The sequence below is a fragment of the Oncorhynchus nerka genome, linkage group LG7 (assembly GCF_034236695.1).
Source record: "Oncorhynchus nerka isolate Pitt River linkage group LG7, Oner_Uvic_2.0, whole genome shotgun sequence".
Taxonomy (NCBI): Eukaryota; Metazoa; Chordata; class Actinopteri; order Salmoniformes; family Salmonidae; genus Oncorhynchus; species Oncorhynchus nerka.
In genome coordinates this window covers 25219913-25244810 of record NC_088402.1, presented here as the reverse complement: position 1 = coordinate 25244810, position 24898 = coordinate 25219913, and the positions used below count along the sequence as shown (strand labels likewise).

At 42.6% G+C, this 24898-nt stretch overlaps 1 protein-coding gene across 1 annotated transcript in view; it reads left to right on the top strand.

The window, feature by feature from the left end:
* Positions 1-24898, top strand: part of LOC115131463 (trichorhinophalangeal syndrome I) — a 186877-nt gene that overhangs the window by 4994 nt on the left and 156985 nt on the right. The window contains 1 exon segment of the mRNA XM_029663208.2: positions 616-956. Within this exon segment, the coding sequence (XP_029519068.2) occupies positions 944-956 (13 nt within the window). The 5' untranslated portion in view covers positions 616-943.

Genomic DNA, 24898 nt, shown 5'->3' with positions numbered 1-24898 from the left:
TTCTTTCTTTCCTCCATTATTTTTCAGTGTTTTTCCTTCTTCTCTCATTGTGGTTTAGTGTTCCTCTCTGCGTCTGTGTGGTCTAGGCCGGCTGTAGTGGGCACAGCATAGGCCATTACATTGTCTCAGACAGGTTGGACAGGATGACTCGTCGAGAAGAAGGGGGAAAATAGTGTTCCCCCGATAATGTTTGTTTTCCTGTTTCCAATTTGGATTGCCAGAGGGCCTGTCGTACCGCTAGAGCTCCTATTCATTCATGAGTCCGACAGACCGGCAGTTTGATGATGCCTGCTGCTTGCTGCTAACGCGGCACAGGACTGACTCTGACTTGTAATGACCACGTCGTTAATTGTGTTTTTACTGATCATTGTTCTTTCTCTCTAAATCACATGGAATGCAAGATGTCGGTCTGTATGGTCTTCCTAACTTTTATAACTTTTTAACTCGTTCCAGCTTCCAAGCTTTAAAAAACATATACTACTTTTGAGGTCTACTCGCATGTTTGATGTGTATTTGTGGGATACGTTTTTAGATACATCTAGGCCTTAAAGAACATATGGTGTTGATTTAGATTTTTTGTGCGTCCTTGATTTTTACGTGAGTTTTTTTCCCCAGTTTTGAACGGCGTGTGATTGCAGAGAGAGAAGCATTGTGACTCGTGCTGTGGTGGAACCCAGGACTGATATGACCTGGAATCTCCTCTGAAGACACAGGTGGGAGAAGAGAACAACCTTTAAGAAATCTGAGAAAGACCCTGCCAACAACAACAACAATAACAACAACAACAGCAAGACCAAACAAAAGACAATGGAATAAATGCATCTCCGGCATGGACGTGGAATAAAGGATACCTCAGTCAAGAACCAGGGCAAGGACTCTGGATGTTGTTCCTACTCTGATATCTGGATGCCTGTGGAATCTGTGCTGATAATGCGCTAACCCAATGCTCGGCAGAGGTATGTATGCTCTCTATTCTTCTATGTCCTGCTATCTGTGACTTGAGTAATACATCGATTAGGCTTAAATATTGTGAATGGTGTTTTATTTTTTACGTAACTTGAAATTCAGTGGAGGCCCAAAGTGAATGGGCCCAAAAGGGTTAGGATTGTGATGTTGTATTTTTATCATTTTGGAACCCAAGTCCCAGGCGGGTTTCTCAAAATATGTTTTATAGTACTGTTGCCTGATCCTCGTTGTAGTGGAGTTGAATTGTTCGGCTCTTTCATTTTAAACAGTTTTATGTTCTTAGCTTTGGTATATTCCAGCATTTTGATCTGGTGTTTTAAGTCACTACCATCTGTATTCCTTTAGCTTATGTGGAATGTTGTCTATACAGACTTAATGTTGTCTATACAGACTTAATGTTGTCTATACAGACTTAATGTTGTCTATACAGACTTAATGTTGTCTATACAGACTTAATGTTGTCTCTATTGACTTAATGTTGTCTATACAGACTTAATGTTGTCTCTTTTGACTTAATGTTGTCTCTTTTGACTTAATGTTGTCTATATTGACTTAATGTTGTCTATATTGACTTCATGTTGTCTATATTGACTTAATGTTGTCTATATATTGACTTAATGTTGTCTATATTGACTTAATGTTGTCTAAATGGACTTAATGTTGTCTATATGGACTTAATGTTGTCTTTATGGACTTAATGTTGTCTATATGGACTTAATGTTGTCTATATGGGCTTAATGTTGTCTATATTGACTTCATGTTGTCTATATTAACTTAATGTTGTCTATATATTGACTTAATGTTGTCTATATTGACTTCATGTTGTCTATATGGACTTAATGTTGTCTATATTGACTTAATGTTGTCTATATATTGACTTAATGTTGTCTATATTGACTTCATGTTGTCTATATTGACTTAATGTTGTCTATATATTGACTTAATGTTGTCTATATTGACTTAATGTTGTCTATATTGACTTCATGTTGTCTATATTGACTTCATGTTGTCTATATTGACTTCATGTTGTCTATATTGACTTCATGTTGTCTACATTGACTTCATGTTGTTTATCACTCTTTTTCTCCCTGGGCCACACACATGCTCATGGTTCCCCAGTCGTCTAACATTCTCCGTTCACTCTGCTCTTGTCTATATGGTTCAACTAATCGTTTTTCATCTTATTGTTTGCATTGTCATGATCTCATCCTTTACTAAATGTTACAGGAGGTTGTTGCTACAGTATAAAGTAGGTTTCTACAGTGTTGTTATAGCTTACTCATACCTAACATGTATTCATACTAAGAAACAAAGTTCAGGTTATTTTGCAGGGTAGGTTGGAGAAAGTTACTGGCAGTACATATAGATAACAGCATTTCAGGGTATTGACTGATGAAACATGAGTGCTGCTTTGCCTTTGCTGTGAACCTGCAGAGGAATAATTAATTATGGAGATGAGCCTAATTAGTGGGTGAACCAACACCTGTCATTTTTCAAAACAGCTCAATTTGTCTTCCATTCAACAGTGTGTCCTTGTGCCTGTCATTAGCCAATGCTGGCACCTTATCACTCCTGATAAGTACACTACAGTATTGCAACATTAACATGATTTAATAATTACAATCTTTGGTTTTAATCGCATGAAGAATTCAGCCATTTAGGCTATTTATTTCCAAATTTTCTGTGCGTTGCACTATTGTACTCTTTTAGTCTTAAGAGTAATAATGCAAAAGCAACAAGCATAGAAATTAAATAATCTCATTATGTTTGGAAAGTGAACACATAGTTGAGGGTTTGGACCTCTGGACAGTGGCTGAACTCAAATGCCGTATCTCAAAAAGTGTGCCATGGTAGAACATTCTCTCTCTGTCTGGATACGCATATTAAACACTTGATAATGAGCAGCTATTACGAGACATTTTCTTTGTTAACGCTGCAGAAACGCTGCAGAAAGGTTTTCTCATGACAGTCTTGCTATTTCAGCAGATTTGTATAATGTTTAACATATGCTATCTTTTCCATCCAGACTACTCAAAACTGAAAATGTCTCTGTACTTAAGAAACACCATTACCTCTGTTACAGGAGCCAGTGTTATAATGCGCTTAGCTCAAAGATTTCACTTACTGGGAGGTAGGGAGTGTGTTTCATAGAGACAGCTGAGCTATTGTTAACAACCAACATGCATTCATTTGATCCATGTATTTCACATTTCATTCTTATACTAAACTCAGCCATAGAAAACATAGCCCCAAAGAAAAACAATTACAATATTGCCTATTTTAAATTCTTATTTCAATTTTAATTTACACTAACTATGCAAGCCCAACCATGGTAACTGTTTGTATAAAGTGAGGGGCTTGTAGCTCATTTAGTAGAGTATTACACTTGCAATACCAGCGTAGTGGGTTTGATTCCCGGGTCCATTCGCAAAATGAATACACTGCAAGTCGCTTAGGATAAAGTTATCTGCTAAATGTCTTCAATTATATTATTATAATATTGCATCTAGATGTACTTCTAATTTACGTGACCTAAATGTGGGACATCAGATGTGGGCGAGGTGGATAGAGGATGTTGTTTGACATGTCATATGAGCCCATTCAGAGTGCTGAGTGTGAAGCCATCATCCGGATCAATGTCTGTGCTGAGACCTGTTACTTTTTAGATATACAAGTCCAGGTAGTGATATGTTTTAGTAGGCTAATCATTATTTAGTTTTCAATAGATTCCCCATATATTTATTATGTAAATATATATATATATATATATTAATTAGGCAAATCATTATAATATATCAAATATTCCATTTAGCAGACGCTGTTATCCAAGGCGACCTACACTCATGTTTGTATACATTTGAAGTATTATATGATATTAATGTGATATTAATGACACAAATACTGACTGCAGTTCTAACACACAGGCAATTTTACAGGACCAGTAGTGTGAATACCCAACCACGCTCCGTAACCACACACATTTTATTCTGAGCTCTTCTGAACTCACACGGATAAAAGTTTCACATAAAGAATATATGCCCTTAACTTGAGAAATGAGCTGTTGTTTTAACTAATTCACCCCTTTTCTGATAACAGTTTTGTTGGAGGTAAGCAAAAATACTAGGCTCATTAAATGCAGCCTTGATTTCTGTAATCCTTGTGAATTATATGAAGAAATAGGTGAGTCGTCAGCGCAATGCTTCTGTAGGAACAAGCCTCAGTGATATATGGTGTGCCAACGTGTTTGTAGGACGCGCTGTGCCAAATCATTCTATAAGTGCTTATTTAAAAGTCTAAAGACAAGAACATTTTTCATGGTTTTCCGGTGTCTGTATAAATATTTCTTATTGGCTTGGTTCTGCTGTTGCTACTCTATGGCACAAGCGGGCCGGGTTTCTTCAGGCCATGTCTGCCAGTTACTGTAGCTCTCTCATGTCCACAGCTTTCTCTTTAACCTAAAGTATATGTTGCCCCATTTCAGTCCATTTGTCCTTCAAGTAATTTATTTCTATTTTTTAAACCCTTAAATTCTTGTTAGGTATGGTCTTTTTTCTACACAGTGCAAGCAAGGTAACTGAGCTCTGGATGTCCATGGCTCTTTGTTCCAGGCTTACAGTCTTTTTGACCGCTTCTTATTTCCCAGAACAGGATGGAAATCATACATGTATAACTTGGAACATGTAGTGCATCGAAAAGATGCTTATCGTTACGCAGAGCAAGATAATGATCTCTTTGATTGCTGAGTGGAATTGAAACTCTGGTCGGTCGTCTTTTTCACTCTGTCACTTCGCAGCGGTGTTTAACATTACCAAGTGAGGCAATTATGATCAGCAAGAACACTGACTTGTACCCCACATGAGGCTGTGGTTGAAATGAGGTCTTCTGAAAGAAAAGTGCCATTAGAGCTCTAGAAGGGTGGCGTGAACCTGCTCATTAAGGAAGGAAAGTTTGAACGTTGGTGGCTGATTACGCCGTCATCTACCCCTCATTCCTCTGCAACTTATTGCAATAACCCTGAACCCCGCTGAACTAATCTAATTAGTTTGAGAACAAGAAATGATCCTGGATCATTTGCAGAATGCTAGACAAAGGAGCGATTCATTCTCTTGTGGCGTTAAAGAAGAAATGGTTAAGTGCAGGCCTGCCTGTTGTTTTTAGTGGATTATTTCCGCAAGGCCTGCACCATATGGTGGTGGAAAAAAAGGCCCCAAAAGGGGCAAAGAAAAAGGGGGACGGGCGCTACAATGAAGCTGCAAAAACAAAGCGTCTTGAGTCAAAACCCATTAAATTAAAGGGTAATGTCAAATGCACCACACACTCAGAGGTTGATTATTTTAAAAGCCTAGCTGCATTAATCAACCTCTTCATCATCATCTTTGTCAGCTTGAATAATGTTTTTTCTTTGCCCTTTTTTTGCATCTAATTGCAGATACACAAAAAACGGACAAAATGGTACCGACCACACTGTTCACACATATGAGTCGTCTGGTCAGGATCAGCCCAGGAACAATATTGAGCTGCTAGTCCAGAACTCCACTGTACATTGTTGAGTAATTCTACGTTGCCAGGCTATTGGTGGGGCTCCATTTCAAGTTACCAAGTGACAGAGATTGCATTCCTTCCTTGTCCATAACTACCCAGGATCCTCCAGGATCAGACCACCAAGGTGTGCCACCCCCATTGGCCACTACTGGGGTGTCTTGCGGCCAGTAGTAGCCCGATGGGAAAATGTGACTTGTTAAATACTGACCTGGGGCAGTTAAATTGACATGCGTCCCAACCCAAGGCTAGTCTCTTCACTTGCCAAAGTAATTAAGAACCGTGAACGCTCTCTTTCCTGATGGGGTTGCTTTCCCAAACACTCCAAATAATCCACCCTCAACCCCTCCTCTCCACAGAAAGGCCAATTCACAAATGTAGGTGTTGCTACAACATCGGGGAAGACGAACATTACGTTTGACTATAGCCTACCTGGTTGAAAAGCCTTTATTTATTTTTCTAATTGAAGGTTTAGAGGATAGAAACTATTCTGAGTATGCTAGGGCAGTCCACTGTCTGTCTGTGGCTGCTAAACTCAGAAGCAGACTGAGTCCTCTCCCTTTACGTTAGTGGTTATTATCCAGCAGAGGAGTGTGCATCAGTCAGGAGTCTGAACTCTCCGTTGTCGTGTGTTGTATCACTGTTAGTGTCCTTGACAATGGGCCTTAGCTGTATTTAAGTGCATTGTAGAACTGACAGGGAAGTCTCACAGACTGATGTATACCAGAACCACATTAAAGTAGAACTGATACCCTTTGAACTACTTCGCAGAAATGAAACAAAAAGATCATCAGAATATCGCTCGAAAAACATTTGCAGTTTATGCTTCAAAACAAACTTTATAAGATGTTTTAAAAACAAGTTACATTTGACTAAAATTCCATTACGTAGAGTAAGGCATTGTTGGCAGAATTAAATGGATGCAGTCAATGCATGATTAATAGTCTAATAGTTGAATACATTTTGCTATCAGGTTGTAAATCATAGCTAGTTCATAGTTTGCTGCCTCCAGCCATTCAGGAGATGAACTGTTTCAGTTTCACTGACCCAATATTTTGAGAGAAGAAAAAGGGCCAGATGAACGCTACCTGTCCCAATGCATAGTGCCAACTGTAAAGTTTGATGGAGGAGGAATACTGGTCTGGGGATGTTTTTCATGGTTCGGCCTAGGCCCCTTAGTTCCAGTGAAGGGAAATCGTAACGCAACAGAATACAATGGCATTCTAGATGAATCTGTGCTTCCAACTTTGTGGCAACAGTTTGGGGAAGAACCTTTTCTGTATCAACATGACAATGCCCCCGTGCACGAAGCGAGGTCCATATAGAAATGGTTTGTCTAGATCGGTGTGGAAGAACTTGACTGACCTGCACAGAGCCCTGACCTCAACCCCATCGGACACCTTTCGGCCGCGACCAGGAGGTCCGTGGGGCGACGCACAATTGGCCTAGCGTCGTCCGGGTTAGGGAGGATTTGGCCGGTAGGGATATCCTTGTCTCATCGCGTACTAGCGACTCCTGTGGCGGGCCGGGCGCATTGCACGCTAACCAGGTCGCCAGGTCCACTGTGTTTCCTCCGACACATTGGTGCGGCTGGCTTCCGGGTTGGATGCGCGTTGTGTTAAGAAGCAGTGCGGCTTGGTTGGGTTGTGTTTCGGAGGACGCATGGCTTTCGACCTTCGTCTCTCCCGAGTCCGTACGGGAGTTGTAGCGATGAGACAAGATAGTAACTACTAACAATTGGATACCACGAAATTGGGGAGAAAAGGGGGTAAAAAATAAAATAAATAAATAAATAAAAATGTTCAGCATCTAGTGGAAAGCCTTCCCAGAAGAGTGGAGGCTGTTATAGCAGCAAAGGGGGGACCAACTCCATATTAATGCCCATAATTTTGAAATGAGATGTTCGACAAACAGGTGTCCACATACTTTTGGCTGTGTAGTATATGTGTTATATTTGTGTTGGTAATGGTTGTTGGCTTACCATCCTGATAAGGAGTTACAGTACAAAGCTTTATCGAACTTCATAGTGAAACAAAATAGTTACCAACTTTTATATTTGGATTGTGAATATGACAATGGTCTTTGTGTATCGAAGAAGCTTTGTTCTCCTGATAAAGAGCAGTCTCTTTTAGTAGTTTACTATTGACTTTCTGGCAGGAAAGGAGACGGTCCCCTTGCCTCGACAGAACCCATATAGAAACCTCTAAGCCCTTCCTCCCTCTAGCCTTTCTCCCTGCCAGAACCCTGCTCTGGTTGCTGTCGGTATCCTGTCATAAGAGACATACGTTTGGTAGCTCAACTCTTTATCTCTCCCACGCTCCACCCCCCTCTCCTCAGCCCTGGTACCGTCCCATAACTCTTCAGGCATTCCTGTGGACCAGACAGAGAGTGGGTCTGCAGCCGTTCCACCAGGCCCACTCAGCACCTATTATGGTCAACGGGCCGTGGTCGCTGTCAGACCCGGCGCGTTTTGATTCACTGTCCGCACCGTATCTTCCTGCCTGGGACCTCTTTTCACCATGTTCTTAACTTCCCAGATAGGAGATAAAATATCCATAAACAGCACTTGAAAGAAAATGTAAATGTTTATAGACTTCCTGCGAGACTTATCTGATATTGTTCTTATTTATACGTCCAGGAGTTGACTAAAAGTTGCCTGGGACAAGCCAAAACTCAGCTAAAGCCCCTCTTAGTACAGGGAGCCTGGGCTGTGCCAGTGGAGGCTGCGACTGAACAGAAGGTTTAAGTGGACAGTTGGCCCTGTAGACGAGGAGCAAGGCTGTCACTGGGGCTGGAAAGAATTCTGAGATAGTACAAGACATTCTCTTCTTCCAGTCCACCCCCAGACTAATGCAATGCACCCTCAGCCCCAGCCCCAGCCTTAAATGACCAGCACACTCTCTTATCTTGATAACGAGCTGAGTGTGGAGCTTTGTGAAACATGGCTGAGTTCAGTGTGTGTGTACACTGTTCAGGGTGGGCTGCCTGGTGGTTTTATCAGACTCCGATCTGCTTTTAAGGGAATTTGCTTACAGTGGAGTGTGAAGAGGGTGCTGACAGGACGGTGTCAGCGTTTGCTTTCCCCAGCATACAGTACACATAGCCCCTGTTGAGAGAAGGTCTTTCCCCCAGCATACAGTACACATAGCCCCTGTTGAGAGAAGGTATTTCCCCCAGCATACAGTACACATAGCCCCTGTTGAGAGAAGGTCTTTCCCCCAGCATACAGTACACATAGCCCCTGTTGAGAGAAGGTCTTTCCCCCAGCATACAGTACACAGAGCCCCTGTTGAGAGAAGGTCTTTCCCCCAGCATAGAGTACACAGAGCCCCTGTTGAGAGAAGGTCTTTCCCCCAGCATACAGTACACATAGCCCCTGTTGAGAGAAGGTCTTTCCCCCAGCATAGAGTACACAGAGCCCCTGTTGAGAGAAGGTCTTTCCCCAGCATACAGTACACATAGCCCCTGTTGAGAGAAGGTCTTTCCCCCAGCATAGAGTACACAGAGCCCCTGTTGAGAGAAGGTCTTTCCCCCATCATACAGTACACATAGCCCCTGTTGAGAGAAGGTCTTTCCCCCAGCATACAGTACACAGAGCCCCTGTTGAGAGAAGGTCTTTCCCCCAGCATAGAGTACACAGAGCCCCTGTTGAGAGAAGGTCTTTCCCCCAGCATACAGTACACATAGCCCCTGTTGAGAGAAGGTATTTCCCCCAGCATACAGTACACAGAGCCCCTGTTGAGAGGTCTTTCCCCTAGTACACAGAGCCCCTATTGAGTGGTCTTTCCCCTAGTACACAGAGCCCCTGTTGAGAGAAGGTCTTTCCCCTAGTACACAGAGCCCCTGGTGAGATAAGGTCTTCCCCTAGTACACAGAGCCCCTGGTGAGATAAGGTCTTTCCCCTAGTACACAGAGCCCCTGGTGAGATAAGGTCTTTCCCCTAGTACACAGAGCCCCTGATGAGATAAGGTCTTTCCCCTAGTACACAGAGCCCCTGATGAGAGAAGGTCTTTCCCCCAGCATACAGTACACAGAGCCCCTGGGAGCAGGGCCGCTAACTGCTGCATGGAGAGAGGCTGGGAGGAGGGCAGCTAACTGCTCCATGAAGAGATGCTGGGAGGAGGGCAACTAACTGCTCCATGGAGAGATGCTGGGAGGAGGGCAGCTAACTGCTCCGTGGAGAGAGGATGGGAGGAGGGCAGCTAACTGCTCCAGGGATAGAGAATGGGAGGAGGGCAGCTAACTGCTCCAGGGATAGAGAATGGGAGGAGGGCAGCTAACTGCTTAATGGAGAGAGGCTAGGAGGAGGGCAGCTAACTGCTTCATGGAGAGAGGCTAGGAGGAGGGCAGCTAACTGCTTCATGGAGAGAGGCTGGGAGGAGGGCAGCTAACTGCTTAATGGAGAGAGGCTAGGAGGAGGGCAGCTAACTGCTTCATGGAGAGAGGCTGGGAGGAGGGCAGCTAACTGCTTAATGGAGAGAGGCTAGGAGGAGGGCAGCTAACTGCTTCATGGAGAGAGGCTGGGAGGAGGGCAGCTAACTGCTTCATGGAGAGAGGCTAGGAGGAGGGCAGCTAACTGCTTAATGGAGAGAGGCTAGGAGGAGGGCAGCTAACTGCTTAATGGAGAGAGGCTAGGAGGAGGGCAGCTAACTGCTTCATGGAGAGAGGCTAGGAGGAGGGCAGCTAACTGCTTCATGGAGAGAGGCTGGGAGGAGGGCAGCTAACTGCTCCGTGGAGAGATGCTGGGAGGAGGGCAGCTAACTGCTTCATGGAGAGAGGTTGGGAGGAGGGCAGCTAACTGCTTCATGGAGAGAGCCTGGGAGGAGGGCAGCTAACTACTGCATGGAGAGAGGCTGGGAGGAGGGCAGCTAACTGCTTCATGGAGAGAGCCTGGGAGGAGGGCAGCTAACTACTGCATGGAGAGAGCCTGGGAGGAGGGCAGCTAACTACTGCATGGAGAGAGGCTGGGAGGAGGGCAGCTAACTGCTTCATGGAGAGAGGCTGGGAGGAGGGCAGCTAACTGCTTCATGGAGAGAGCCTGGGAGGAGGGCAGCTAACTACTGCATGGAGAGAGGCTGGGAGGAGGGCAGCTCTTAAAAGCTCTATGTGTGGGTGGCAGGAGATCACTTTTATGGTGCTGCCGCTCCTCTCATATTGATGAGTCAGTGCTAGCCCTGAGCCTAGAGAAAGGAGAGAAAGAGAGAATGAGGGAAAAGATCAGGGTGTTGAGACTCACTCTGAGTGGGCGAACACAAACACACACACACACTTGTATACGTCAGCTTATGATTCTATTATTATGACTGCAACCCCTATAAATTCCACACCCCAGACACTAGGGCTGGGAATTGCCAGGGACCTCACGATGCGATATTATCACGATACTTAGGTGCCGATACAATATGTATTGCGATTATAAAGGTCACACTTTATTTGGATAGTCCATCTGTAGATGCGCTACAGATGGTCATACTATCAACAAACTATCTGTTGATAAGCAACTGACAATTTGTTGATGAGCAACTACTTGCTAAGAGTTAGGGTAAGGTTTAGAATAAGGGTAAGGGTTAAGATTAGGGATAGTGTAAGGGTTAAGTTTAGGGTTATGGTTAGTAGATAAGTAGTTGAAATGAGTATCTGCAGAAGGACAATCCAAATAAAGTGTTACCCATTTTGATACTGTGAATTCATTGCGTTTTGATGTTCCAAACATATTGCTCACCATATATATGTCTACTGCAGAGGGACAAGAGAGAGCCATGAGAAAACTAGTTTAAAACTAATCAGTCGGACAAACTGAATTGGTCCACCCACACAGACAGCGTTGTAAAGAAGGCGCAGCAGCGCCTCTTCAATTTCAGGAGGCTGAAGAAATTTGGCTTGTCACCAAAAGCACTCACAAACTTCTACAGATGCACGATCGAGAGCATCCTGTCGGACTGTATCACTGCCTGGTACGGCAACAACCGTAAGGCTCTCCAGAGGGTAGTGAGGTCTGCACAACGCATCACCGGGGGCAAACTACCTGCCCTCCAGGACACCCACCCGATGTAACAGGAAGGCCATAAAGATCATCAAGGACAACAACCACCCGAGCCACTGCCTGTTCACCCCGCTATCATCCAGAAGGCGAGGTCCGTACAGGTGCATCAAAGCAGGGAACGAGAGACTGAAAAACAGCTTCTATCTCAAGGCCATCAGACTGTTAAACAGCCACCACTAACATTGAGTGGCTGCTGCCAACATACTGATTCAACTCCAGCCACTTTAATAATGGGAATTGATGTAAAAATGTATCACTAGCCACTTAATATAATGTTTACATACCCTACATTACTCATCTCATATGTATATGTATATACTGTACTCTATACCATCTACTGCATCTTGCCATCTTTACGTAATACATGTATCACTAGCAACTTTAAACTATGCCACTTTATGTTTATATACCCTACATTACTCATCTCATATGTACATACTGTACTCTATACCATGTACTGCATCTTGCCTATGCCGTTCTGTACCATCACTCATTCATATATCTTTATGTAAATATTCTTTATCCCTTTACACTTGTGTGTATAAGGTAGTAGTTGTGGAATTGTTAGGTTAGATTACTCATTGGTTATTACTGCATTGTCTGAACTAGAAGCACAAGCTTTTCGCTACACTCACATTAACATCTGCTAACCATGTGTATGTGACAAATACAATAGATTTGATTTTATGTCCTTGAGTGGCCCAACTTGAACCTGATCGAAAAACTAGCTGTGCAGCAATGTTCTCCATCCAACCTGATCGAGCTTGAGAGGATCTGCAAAGAAGAATGGGAGAAACTCCCCAAATACAGGTGTGCCAAGCTTGTAGCTTCATACCCAAGAAGACTCAAGGCTGTATTCACTGCTAAAGGAGCTTCAACAAAGTACTGAGTAAAGGGTCTTCTGAATACTTATGTAAATGTAGTATTTCTTTATTTTGTTTTTTATAAATGAGCAAAAAAATGTTTTGTCATTATGTGGTATTGTGTGTAGATTGACGAGGGGGAAAAAAACAATTTAATCCATTTTAGAATAAGGCTGTAACATAGCAAAATGTGGAAAAAGTCAAGCAGTCGGAATACTTTCAGAATGCACTGTATCTCTTCGGGACATCAGCCCCCAGGGTCCAGCTCACCAGCTCAGCTGTTTTGGAGGATAGGTTAGCTGGAAATGGGAGTCAGGTGTAAGAGGAAAGGGAATCTACAGAGTAGCCAATGAGCACAGTAAGGTCCTCCCTTCCTCCTATTCATTTTCTCTGGTATGAATGGTAGGGTGTAATATTTGCAGATGAGGTTCACTTGGTGCTTCGGTCATCATCCATTCAGACCGCAGCGCTGATGTGTACTTTGTACAGTCACAGGCATGTCTGTCTCTGTCTGCCCACCTATTTGTTACTGGACTATGGTACTACAGCCTCCCTTGAGTCCAAACTGAAAATGCATGTTCAAATTTGATCACATTTTCATCTGCATCTTTATGTCAAGCATCTAATTAAGGTCCTTGTGGGCCTTTTGTTGACCTCCTGCTTTGAGGTCGCCACTACTGAATCATTTCATTGCAAGAACTCTTGATCTTTCGAGCTGGGCTATACATAGGTCATAACTAGCTAGAGCTTGTCATGCTTGGGGTGTCAGACGAATCTTAGTCGGTGGTATGCTTATAGTTCACTGGGTGTGGTAGAGTCGTTTGATTTGGCTTGACTAAAGCCACTCAAGGTTACGCCTCATTACAGTAGGATAATCCTTGAACAAAGCAAATAGAAATATCTTGATGAAGCAGTTCAGTAGCCACCTCTTTGCTGATATGAAGGTTAATCATGGTGATGAGTTGTTTGTTTTCTTTAGATGGCTTATCTTATTCAGTAACAATGCCATGATCGGGAGGTGACATCGACATCTGTCTGATTCAGACCTGTGTGAACCAGATTCAAACACATACTTTCCCAAACGCACTACAGTAACTCCATTCATATCGCCAGAACAGAATGTGTTTTGATGCTCAATACGTGGCCTACACTTCGCCCACGATTTGTATTGATTGAGTGTGAAGTGAACTGCCCACCCACCTCACATACAGATCAACAGACAAGAAGACACAGTCACAAAGCCAAAGCAAATATGAGAGAATAAAGCTTACATAATTGATTTAACTTTATGAAAAACATAAAGGAATACAAGACTACTGTCTGTCATGCATGTTCAAACTAGGGCTAGTTCCCTCAGGGGTATGGAAGTGTCTCTGAACATATGACAGGGTCTGGAACTATGCTCAGAGTCGGTATTTACGTCATAGGAAGGAATTCCCCTCGACCACTCCCACAAATTGGCCAAAACTATCACGTATACTACCTCTCCAGTCTCTAGGTCATCAGGTTGCTGATTATCCCACACACCTGTCACCATCGTCTCGCGCACTTGCGCGACACTCACCTGGACTCCATCCCCTCCTTGATTATCTTCCCTTTATCGGTCACTCCCCTTGGTTCTTTCCTCAGGTGTTATTGACTCTGTTTCCATGTCGGTGCGTTGTTTGTGGTTCGTGTTCATTGTTTCATTTATGAATTAAAACCCCGACTCTCAGCGCACTCGTTACAAAAACAAACATTCTTTCCCTTTCTCTCCCATTGTAAAAGAGACAACTTTGTTGTCGATGTTTTGCTATGTGTGTGTGGAAAACATTTCAACACAAGTAAGACATTTAACTAGTTTAGTATAGTCTGTTTGTATCTCCGCTCACTACTTGTAACTGTACAGTCCATTTGTTTGTGTTGTTGGTCTTGGCTAGCATAATGTTCTGGTTGGTAGATAGCTAGCACTCACTCACGTTGCTGCTAGCACTGTCATGAAAAGGGGCATGAGGGAAGCCCCACAATATTACGTTTTTCTTCGTGAGAATGCTCAGGAGCAAGCAATGTTGCAAAGTAATCTGCCTAGTTAAATAATGGTTCAATAAAAATACATGTTGAACTATGACAGAGATGGCATCATAACAGGGTCTGGAACAATGGGAGGGATGGCATCATAATAGGGTCTGGAACAATGGGAGAGATGGCATCATAATAGGGTCTGGAACAATGGGAGAGATGGCATCATAACAGGGTCTGGAACAATGGGAGGGATGGCATCATAACAGGGTCTGGAACAATGGGAGAGATGGCATCATAATAGGGTCTGGAACAATGGGAGAGATGGCATCATAATAGGGTCTGGAACAATGGGAGAGATGGCATCATAACAGGGTCTGGAACAATGGGAGAGATGGCATCATAACAGGGTCTGGAACAATGGGAGAGATGGCATCATAATAGGGTCTGGAACAATGGGAGAGATGGCATCATAACAGGGTCTGGAACAATGGGAGAGATGGCATCATAACAGGGTCTGGAACAATGGGAGAGATGGCATCATAATAGGGTCTGGAACAATGGGAGAGATGGCATCATAACAGGGTCTGGAACAATGGGAGAGATGGCATCATAACAGGGTCTGGAACAATGGGAGAGATGGCATCATAACAGGGTCTGGAACAATGGGAGAGATGGCATCATAACAGGGTCTGGAACAATGGGAGAGATGGCATCATAATAGGGTCTGGAACAATGGGAGAGATGGCATCATAACAGGGTCTGGAACAATGGGTCTGGAACAATGGGAGAGATGGCATCATAATAGGGTCTGGAACAATGGGAGAGATCTGGAACAATGGGAGAGATGGCATCATAACAGGGTCTGGAACAATGGGAGAGATGGCATCATAACAGGGTCTGGAACAATGGGAGAGATGGCATCATAACAGGGTCTGGAACAATGGGAGAGATGGCATCATAACAGGGAACAATGGGAGAGATGGCATCATAACAGGGTCTGGAACAATGGGAGAGATGGCATCATAACAGGGTCTGGAACAATGGGAGAGATGGCATCATAACAGGGTCTGGAACAATGGGAGAGATGGCATCATAACAGGGTCTGGAACAATGGGAGAGATGGCATCATAACAGGGTCTGGAACAATGGGTCTGGAACAATGGGAGAGATGGCATCATAATAGGGTCTGGAACAATGGGAGAGATGGCATCATTAAACAATGGGAGAGATCTGGAACAATGGGAGAGATGGCATCATAACAGGGTCTGGAACAATGGGAGAGATGGCATCATAACAGGGTCTGGGAATCATAATAGGGTCTGGAACAATGGGAGAGATGGCATCATAACAGGGTCTGGAACAATGGGAGAGATGGCATCATAACAGGGTCTGGAACAATGGGAGAGATGGCATCATAACAGGGTCTGAAACAATGGGAGAGATGGCATCATAATAGGGTCTGGAACAATGGGAGAGATGGCATCATAATAGGGTCTGGAACAATGGGAGATGGCATCATAACAGGGTCTGGAACAATGGGAGAGATGGCATCATAACAGGGTCTGGAACAATGGGAGAGATGGCATCATAACAGGGTCTGGAACAATGGGAGAGATGGCATCATAACAGGGTCTGGAACAATGGGAGAGATGGCATCATAACAGGGTCTGGAACAATGGGAGAGATGGCATCATAACAGGGTCTGGAACAATGGGAGAGATGGCATCATAATAGGGTCTGGAACAATGGGAGAGATGGCATCATAACAGGGTCTGGAACAATGGGAACAATGGGAGATGGCATCATAACAGGGTCTGGAACAATGGGAGAGATGGCATCATAACAGGGTCTGGAAAAATGGGAGAGATGGCATCATAACAGGGTCTGGAACAATGGGAGAGATGGCATCATAATAGGGTTTGGAACAATGGGAGAGATGGCATCATAACAGGGTCTGGAACAATGGGAGAGATGGCATCATAATAGGGTCGGGAACAATGGGAGAGATGGCATCATAATAGGGTCGGGAACAATGGGAGAGATGGCATCATAATAGGGAAACCCTCAGGAGAATAATTGCATATTTCTTATGAGCACAATATATAGAGTCAGCCAATGGGGTTCAGATTGGCTGTGGTTCCCTCCAACCTTATCTTTCCTCACACTTTGTCACCATTCATATCCACTGCTCCAGAGCAATGATCCTTTGGGTATGAGAGTGGGAAACATCCCCCAGATGATCTCCTTGGGAAGTTTTCCACAATAACATCTTTCTTCATATACTTTAAGGCTCATCTTCATGCTGTGTGCTTTCTGTTGATGTTTTCTCTTCTTCCTTGTGCAATATTCAATTAGACACTCATCCATGTAATATATTTATGTTTTTTCCTCGCTGTGCCTCTCCTTTTTTTAATTCATCTGTTTTTGAATGCGAGCTAGGCTACATGATGGATGGGAATACAAAGGTGCATGTTAATGTTACAATGGAAAGTTGTCCTCTAGCTTGTATTTTTCCTATGTTGTGGAACTGTAAAATGCTCTAGCCTAGAGATAGTGTAGCATGTGCTTATCATGGATCAATTGACTACATTCTGGAAGAGCAGTAATGATATTAGCAAAGAAAGATTAGACCAAAGTTTAGATCAAATCAAATGTATTTATAAAGCCCTTCTTACATCAGCTGATATCTCAAGGTGCTGTGCAGAAACCCAGCCTAAAACCCCAAACAGCAAGCAATGCAGGTGTAGAAGCACGGTGGCTAGGAAAAACTCCCTAGAAAGGCCAAAACCTAGGAAGAATCCTAGAGAGGAACCAGGCTATGTGGGGTGGCCAGTCCTCTTCTGGCTGTGCCGGGTGGAGATTATAACAGAACATGGCCAAGATGTTCAAATGTTCACAGATGACCAGCAGGGTCAAATAATAATAGAGAGTGCTAATGCCGGATTGTTTATTTTATAATAAAATAATTTGTAGTTCTCAACAACAAAATATGCAATTCACAGTTATAGTATTTCACATTGAATAAATTCAGTGTTCAAATAATCTATGGATCTATTTCAATACCAGGTCAAATCGGTTCTACCTTCTATTGTATCAATTATCACCAGTAAAGTTCAATTCACAAAACAAAATTAAATTCAAATACACATTCAATATATCACAGTCCCACCACATAACATGGGGTGATCAGTCCAAACAAGAATAGAGAATAGTGTACTTAAGCATCCTCCAAGAAAAGTTCCTCTTGAAGAGAAACCTTCAGATGTATTTTTTCTTCTGCATGCAATAGAAGATGTCGATCTCTCTGGGTAGGAACACCATTCAACAAGACTCAAAAACCTGACATGCATGTTGAATAAGCAGGCAAAAACGTACTCATGGATACTATGGAATAGTAACCCAATAGTGAAAGATAAGTATATAAAAAGCTCAAGTGTTGTCCAACAGTGTCTATGCTATACATTTACATTTACATTTAAGTCATTTAGCAGACGCTCTTATCCAGAGCGACTTACAAATTGGTGCGTTCACCTTATGACATCCAGTGGAACAGCCACTTTACAATAGTGCATCTAAATCTTTTAAGGGGGGGGGGGGTGAGAAGGATTACTTTATCCTATCCTAGGTATTCCTTAAAGAGGTGGGGTTTCAGGTGTCTCCGGAAGGTGGTGATTGACTCCGCTGTCCTGGCGTCGTGAGGGAGTTTGTTCCACCATTGGGGGGCCAGAGCAGCGAACAGTTTTGACTGGGCTGAGCGGGAACTGTACTTCCTCAGTGGTAGGGAGGTCTGTATAAGCTATCTCTTATAAAAAATAAAAGAGTACCTCAAATAGTAGACTTACATGTTACGTAACAAATAAGTGCACAAATAGCATAAACTGCTCTTAAAACGGCTTCTTTACACAACATGTGCGTCTCGAAAAAATACCATGAAATGGCATCTGTCATAGCAGCAGTTTATGCAGGCTATGTACTGTACCTTTCAGTGTGTCACTCAACTAACAACTAACGTTGAACAAAGTACAAAACAGTAAACAGTTGACTCTTGTACAACAAAATATATTACTGACACCAAATGCATTCGTTTGATACAATATTGTTCACATGGAAAAAGTATAATTACTTCTACAAGTTTACTTAACAATTAGCATAAATGGCCCAATTTACATTCACTAACATATAGAAAGTTAGCCTTGGCCCCCTAACAAGGCGCTAATACAACAGATTAATTCATTAAATATAAAACTCACCAAGTAAATGGTCCACAAACGCATTCCATCGCTTCTCAAGACGATGCGATGAATGGACCAGCAAATGTGAGCGTTTCTCTGAAGATATATCTATATCTCGTTATTTCTAGATTTAGCTCTGTTTTCTGACTTCACAACAAGAGAAAGTTTGCCATAAAATGGCGCTACCGCTATAAAGCTTGCTCGAGATTGCAACGATTGAACTGTCAATCAAATGCGGGACCTAAAGGATTTGCACACTTTTGATTGACTGATAGTATACTTGGTTGTTTCTCCTTTTAGCACTTCAAATTTGTGGAAAATTTGAGCTGGCTCAAATGGAATTCTTCAATTCTAGCTGGGTCGAGGGAAACCCAGGCCAGCGCATCCCAATTTCACAACTGGTGCCAGCTAGATTAGAATTCTGGCTGGTGACGCCGTTACAATACAACCACCAAGCTGATCGCGGCTGGATGCTGACACAATGTTAGCTAGCCCATCTGGGCTTGTTGCTGTTAGCTAGCGCAAGGATAAGCAGTACTACAGTAGTCAGACATGACACAAATTACCACCATAGATATTTATTATAAACAATCCAGCATTAGCACTCTCTAAACTTTATCATGGTATCTGTTCTCATCCTTCTATGCTTAAATCATTACTGCTCTTCCCGAATATAGTCCATTGACCAGTTACATTGTTAAGCATTGGAACACTTAACAATGTAACTGTATCACTTGCTGTTTGGTGTTTTAGGCTGGGTTTCTGTATAGCACTTTGTGACATCTGCTGATGTGAAAAGGGCTTTATAAATACATTTGATTGATTGATAGATTTTTGCACTACACAAACTTTTGTGAGAAAAGTCAGCCCTCAAATGCTAGCTACCTAATGTTAGCTAGCAAGTCAGAGTTTAATCAATCTCCCTAGCTAGCTAAAGTGAGCAAACAGGAATTTTAGCTGGCCAGGTCGTATTGAAAGCTAGATAGCTAGCTACATCACATCATACCTGTAATCTGGTTTTCTTGGTTAGCTAGCTAGCTAATAGCCAATGCCATGGCAAGCAAGGAAGTAAGATAGCTAGCCTATTATGCTAGCAATGAAACTAACTGTTTAGCTAGCTAGCTAGCTAATGTCAGCAAGCTAAATACATGGCTCTGACGGGCACTGACTGACAGGCACTGGCAGGAGTATGGGGCTGGCACTGGCAGGAGTATAGGGTAACCTTTGTTACAGCATGGTGAGGGTGAATTAAATTCTTCAACATCTTGCTAGCTAGCTAGCAACATTACCGTAGCCAGCTGCAGTCAGATATTGTCTACTTAGCAACATGACATAATTTCTCATTTCTGGAGGCACTGGAAATGCAATTTGAGCTAGCCCACCAAGGCCAGCCCAACCTGGGTTGACTTCAAAGTGCCAATTCAAACGGTGCTTTAGTTGACCTGGGTTACAATAGGGGTGTGAGAATGCTACAGGCGATATAAGAGGGAAAACTTTTCCAGACTTCACTACAATCAGAAAAAATGTCTAGAAGTGCTTAGTAGGGTTGGGCGGTATACAGATTTCCATACCTTCCTACCGTACCTGTGCAATCCCAGGATATACGGTATTACCGGTAGTGCACAGAAGGGGCACATTTTCTTTTTCAAACATAAAAAAAGGCCCCCCCCCAAAAAAAAAAAATGCGAACAACTACTGAGGAATTCTCATAGAGGATGATAGGTAAATGCTAACAGGCACATGCAAGCATTTACTCTTAGGACAGACAACCCAGCTCATAAATTAATGCCATTATCTCAAAATCAGTTTGCAGCACCCACAAAACTAATATTATCTTCATCCAGGAGGGGATTGTCTCTGCTGCTCTTACCAAGAAGCTTGATCTTGCAAGCTAACATTAGCCACTTAGCTAACATTAGCAAGTTAGCAAAACTCAGCTGGAGAGAATTTATTTGGCACATCTTAGATAGTTAACTTAATAGTTATAAGATATATAGCTGAATTTCATTCAAGTGTAACTTTCCCATTGAGCTTCTTTGTAAACAAACACACATGACTGGCTGAAACTGCTGTTTAGGGAAACTAGTAGCGGTAAGCTTCATAATGAAAAATTATCTAATGGGTGAAATTATGAACGTGATCTGCTTTATCTGTAACCTAGTGCACAAGTTGACTGCAGGTATTTATTTAAAAAGTACTAATATTCAAAACGTCACTTACCAGAATGCTAACAAAATGCTAACAAGTACTAAAGAGCACATTACGAAAATTTTGCACAGTTTGTACAAGTATACAAGTAACTCAAAAATGCTACTCAGTTTGCTGCAAGCACAAAACTAATATTAGCCAGAGAGGCTCTTGATCCAAAAGGGGATCAAATAAATCAAATCAAATTTTATTGGTCACATACACATGGTTAGCAGATGTTATTGCGAGTGTAGCGAAATGCTTGTAAGATTCTTTGCTGTTACCAAGCGAATGCTTGATTTTGGAACAAGCTAACCACTTACCTAGATAGCTAACTAGCTACTAAATTAGCAAACCAAATGCACAACGGCATCGCATTTAGCAGATTTTAGACAGCTAGAAAACATTTAGTTGTGAATTCCATACTGGAATTTGATCACCTGGCACATGCTGTATGACAGTGAGTGAGTGACTCACAAGGCTCCAGCCTCTCATAGTTGTGTGCTTGTAAACAAACACCACGTGACATGTGATTGGGGACTACCCTAAGATACATAATAATATGACAGGTAAAATGAAGAATGCAATGTTCTTTAAATCAAATTAAATCCAATTTTATTTGTCACATACACATGGTTAGCTTTATCTCCTAACGTTTTGCACAAGTTGACTGCAGGTACTATAATTACTTAAAAAGTAGGTACAAATATTCAAATCTATTAAAAAACGTAAAATATATACTTTCAACGTTGTTGACGGTATTAAGCGGTATTGAGAAACCGTCCTGTGGCATTTTCCAAATACCCCGTTATATGGTATACCGTCCAAGCCTAGTGTTAAGAAAATATAACATTCTATTATCTGCTTACTGAGAACTGCACCTGGTTACCCCCTCTCAATGGCATGTGACAAAGCCCAATGTTTTTCCCAGATGTTCTCAACTATTCCAGTCTGCCTATCCTCACCCTAACCTCAGCTGTAGCCTTTGTTTTTCACTCAAGTGTGATTTGCAAGAGTACTTGAAGTCCTATTACTCGGCATAAAATGGATGCGTCGTAGACAATGGAGGTGGATGATTTCTGGTGTCGCAACGACATGCGAGTTTTCTCAGAGGGGAAATGTGTCTGAGGCTGTGGTTTACACTGTAGCTGAAGCTGCAACGGCTCAGCTTTGTTCTGACTGGTTGGAAAATCATTACTTTGGTGTTGGTAGGAAGGCTAGAGCGCAAGTGTGATTTTACCTCCAGTGAGTTATCTTCGGGTGAATCTGAAACGTTTCGCAATGACATTTTCAATGATTTTTGTGCAGATGGATTTTTGTGCAATTCTCCACTCTTTCGACGACTTTGTACGGTGGGTGCCAAATAATCTACAAAGACATTCTCTACAGAGACGTTCCGCAGATTTTCTGAAATGATCTCTTGAGGATGTGTGATTTTGTGTTAAATACGATAATTTGGCACAGTCCTCATATCCTTCTGGGTAGGACGTTGGAAAGAGAGAGAGTGGCAACTGGCAATCATAAAAAGCTCATAACCATTTAAATCATCAAGTAGGACAGAGGAAATTAAATGGGCAGGCCTGCCTTAAGGCGCTCTTAACTGTCTGAAAGTCCTTCACAGGAAAGTTCAAAAGCATCACTGGGCCAGAGCACATCTGCTAGCCTATAAACGTATGTGTGAGAAAGAATCAGCCTCCCACCAACACTATACTGCACTGTACACACGCGCATGCACGCAGAGGAAAAAGAGGGTTCACAAGCAGAAGGGATTTAATCACACCGCAAACCCTGTTAACAGAAGTATTGAGCAATGTGCCAGCATGCCTGTGCCTTTCCTGTTGCTAAATGCTGTATATTTTTAGTAGTGCATAGCCTTGGGGGTTGTTTGATCAGTTGGCTTTCCACTCACGGCCTGAGAGAGGAATGACTGTGCCCTCCTTACTGACAGACGAGGAGAGGCAAAGCCTAACTCTGGGTGTAACTCACTCCGTATAGGGCAGAAGGATTATGACATAGTCTGGAGTTAGCGAGATATTTTTAAAGGGATGCATGCATCAAAACGGCAACATTTGGTTTGTGGACGACATGATTTAAACAATAATGTACTTTTACATTTTTTTACACCCTAACTTCTTCACAACTCTCTCTCTCTCTCTCTCTCTCTCTCTCTGTCTCTCTCTCTCTCTCTGTCTTTCTCTCTCACTCTTTTTCTCCCAGCCCTCCCTCTCTCCCAGCCTTCTCTCCCTGTCCTAGCCATCCTCTCTCTTCCAGCCCTCCTCCCAATTAAATATAATTAAATTCAAAGGGCATTAATGTCATGGGAAACATGTTTACATTGCCAAAGCAAGTGGAATAGATAATAAACAATCAGAAATTAACACTCACAAAAGTTTCAAAAGAGTAGAGACATTTCAAATATTACATTTCTGGCCTCTCTCTCTCTCTTTCTCTCTCTCTCTCTCTCTCTCTCTCTCTCTCTCTCTCTTCAAGTCCACTCAATGAATACAAAATGACTTTATTGGCATGGGAAACACATGTTTACATTGTCAAAGCAAGTGAAATAAATAATAAACAAAAGTGAAATAAATAATAAAAAATGAACAGTGAACATTTACACTCACAAACGTTTCAAAGGAATAGAGACATTTCAAATGTCATATCATGTCTAGTCTATGTACAGTGTTGTAATGATGTACAAATAGTTAAAGTACTAAAGGGAAAATAAATAAACACAAATATGGGTTGTATTTACAATGGTGTTTGTTCTTCACTGGTTGCCCTTTTCTTGTGGCAACAGGTCACACATCTTGCTGCTATCTTGCTACACTGTGGTATTTCACCCAACAGATATGGGAGTTTATCAAAATTGGATTTGTTTTCAAATTCTTTGTGGGTCTGTGTAATCTGAGGGAAATATGTGTCTCTAATATGGTTATGCAATTGGCAGGAGGTCAGGAACTGCAGCTCAGTTTCCACCTCATTTTGTGGGCAGTGTGCACATAGCCTGTCTTCTCTTGAACGTGAGGTCTGCCTATAGCACCCTCTCTCAATAGCAAGGCTATGCTCACTGAGTCTGTACATAGTCAAAGCTTTCCTTAATTTTGGGTCAGTCACAGTGGTCAGGTATTCTGCCACTATGTACTCTCTGTTTAGGGCCAAATAGCATTCTAGTTTGCTCAGTTTTTTTTGATAATTCTTTCCAATGTGTCAAGTAATTATCTTTCAGGTTTCTCATGATTTGGTTGGGTCTAATTGTGTTGCTATCCTCTCTCCCAGCCCTCTCTCTCTCCCTCTCTCCGTCCTCGGCCTGTTATCTGCAGCTTTTCTCCAGAGCGCGTGATCCCTGCCCCTTACTGGCAGCTTGGACCCTGTGATCACAGGAAGTGTAGGGGAAGCAGTTGTTCTCTGTTGTCTCCGGTTCCAGCGAGTGCTGATTGAGTGCAAAAAGGGCAGGTCATTCAGAAAGGGGGTCGCCCCTCCCCCTCTTAGACTGGAAGGGAAGCCGGTTGTGGGGGGCTGGAGGGGTGGGGGCAGTAGCAGCCCTGGGGGGAGGGGAGGATAAAGAGAGAAGGAGAGAGAGGGGGAGGTGGCTGCAGTGTTTTAGTGTGATAGTTTTTTTTTTTCAATCACTTTTCTTACAGGTGGAAGATTCTTAAGAAACTCTTTGGACTGATCTGTACAGCTGTCCTAAACATATCCCTTTATTCAGACAACACTTGAGTTGAAAAGTTAAACATGCATGGTGGGGAACACTGGAATCATATAGGCAACCTGTCTGTATGATGTCTGGCTTATGGATGAACATTATTTCAAGGATAAAGGATCATGAGAAGCACAGAGAATAGGATGAAATCAGCAGTCAGCTCATGGGACGTTTAGCTCAACAAACAACCTGTTGCTGTAAGAGATTTAGCCTGACAAACAATTTGTTGCTATAAGAGATTTAGCCTGACAAACAATTTGTTGCTATAAGAGATTTAGCTTGACAAACAACCTGTTGCTATAAGAGATTTAGCTTGACAAACAAACTGTTCCTGTAAGAGATTTAGCTTGACAAACAACCTGTT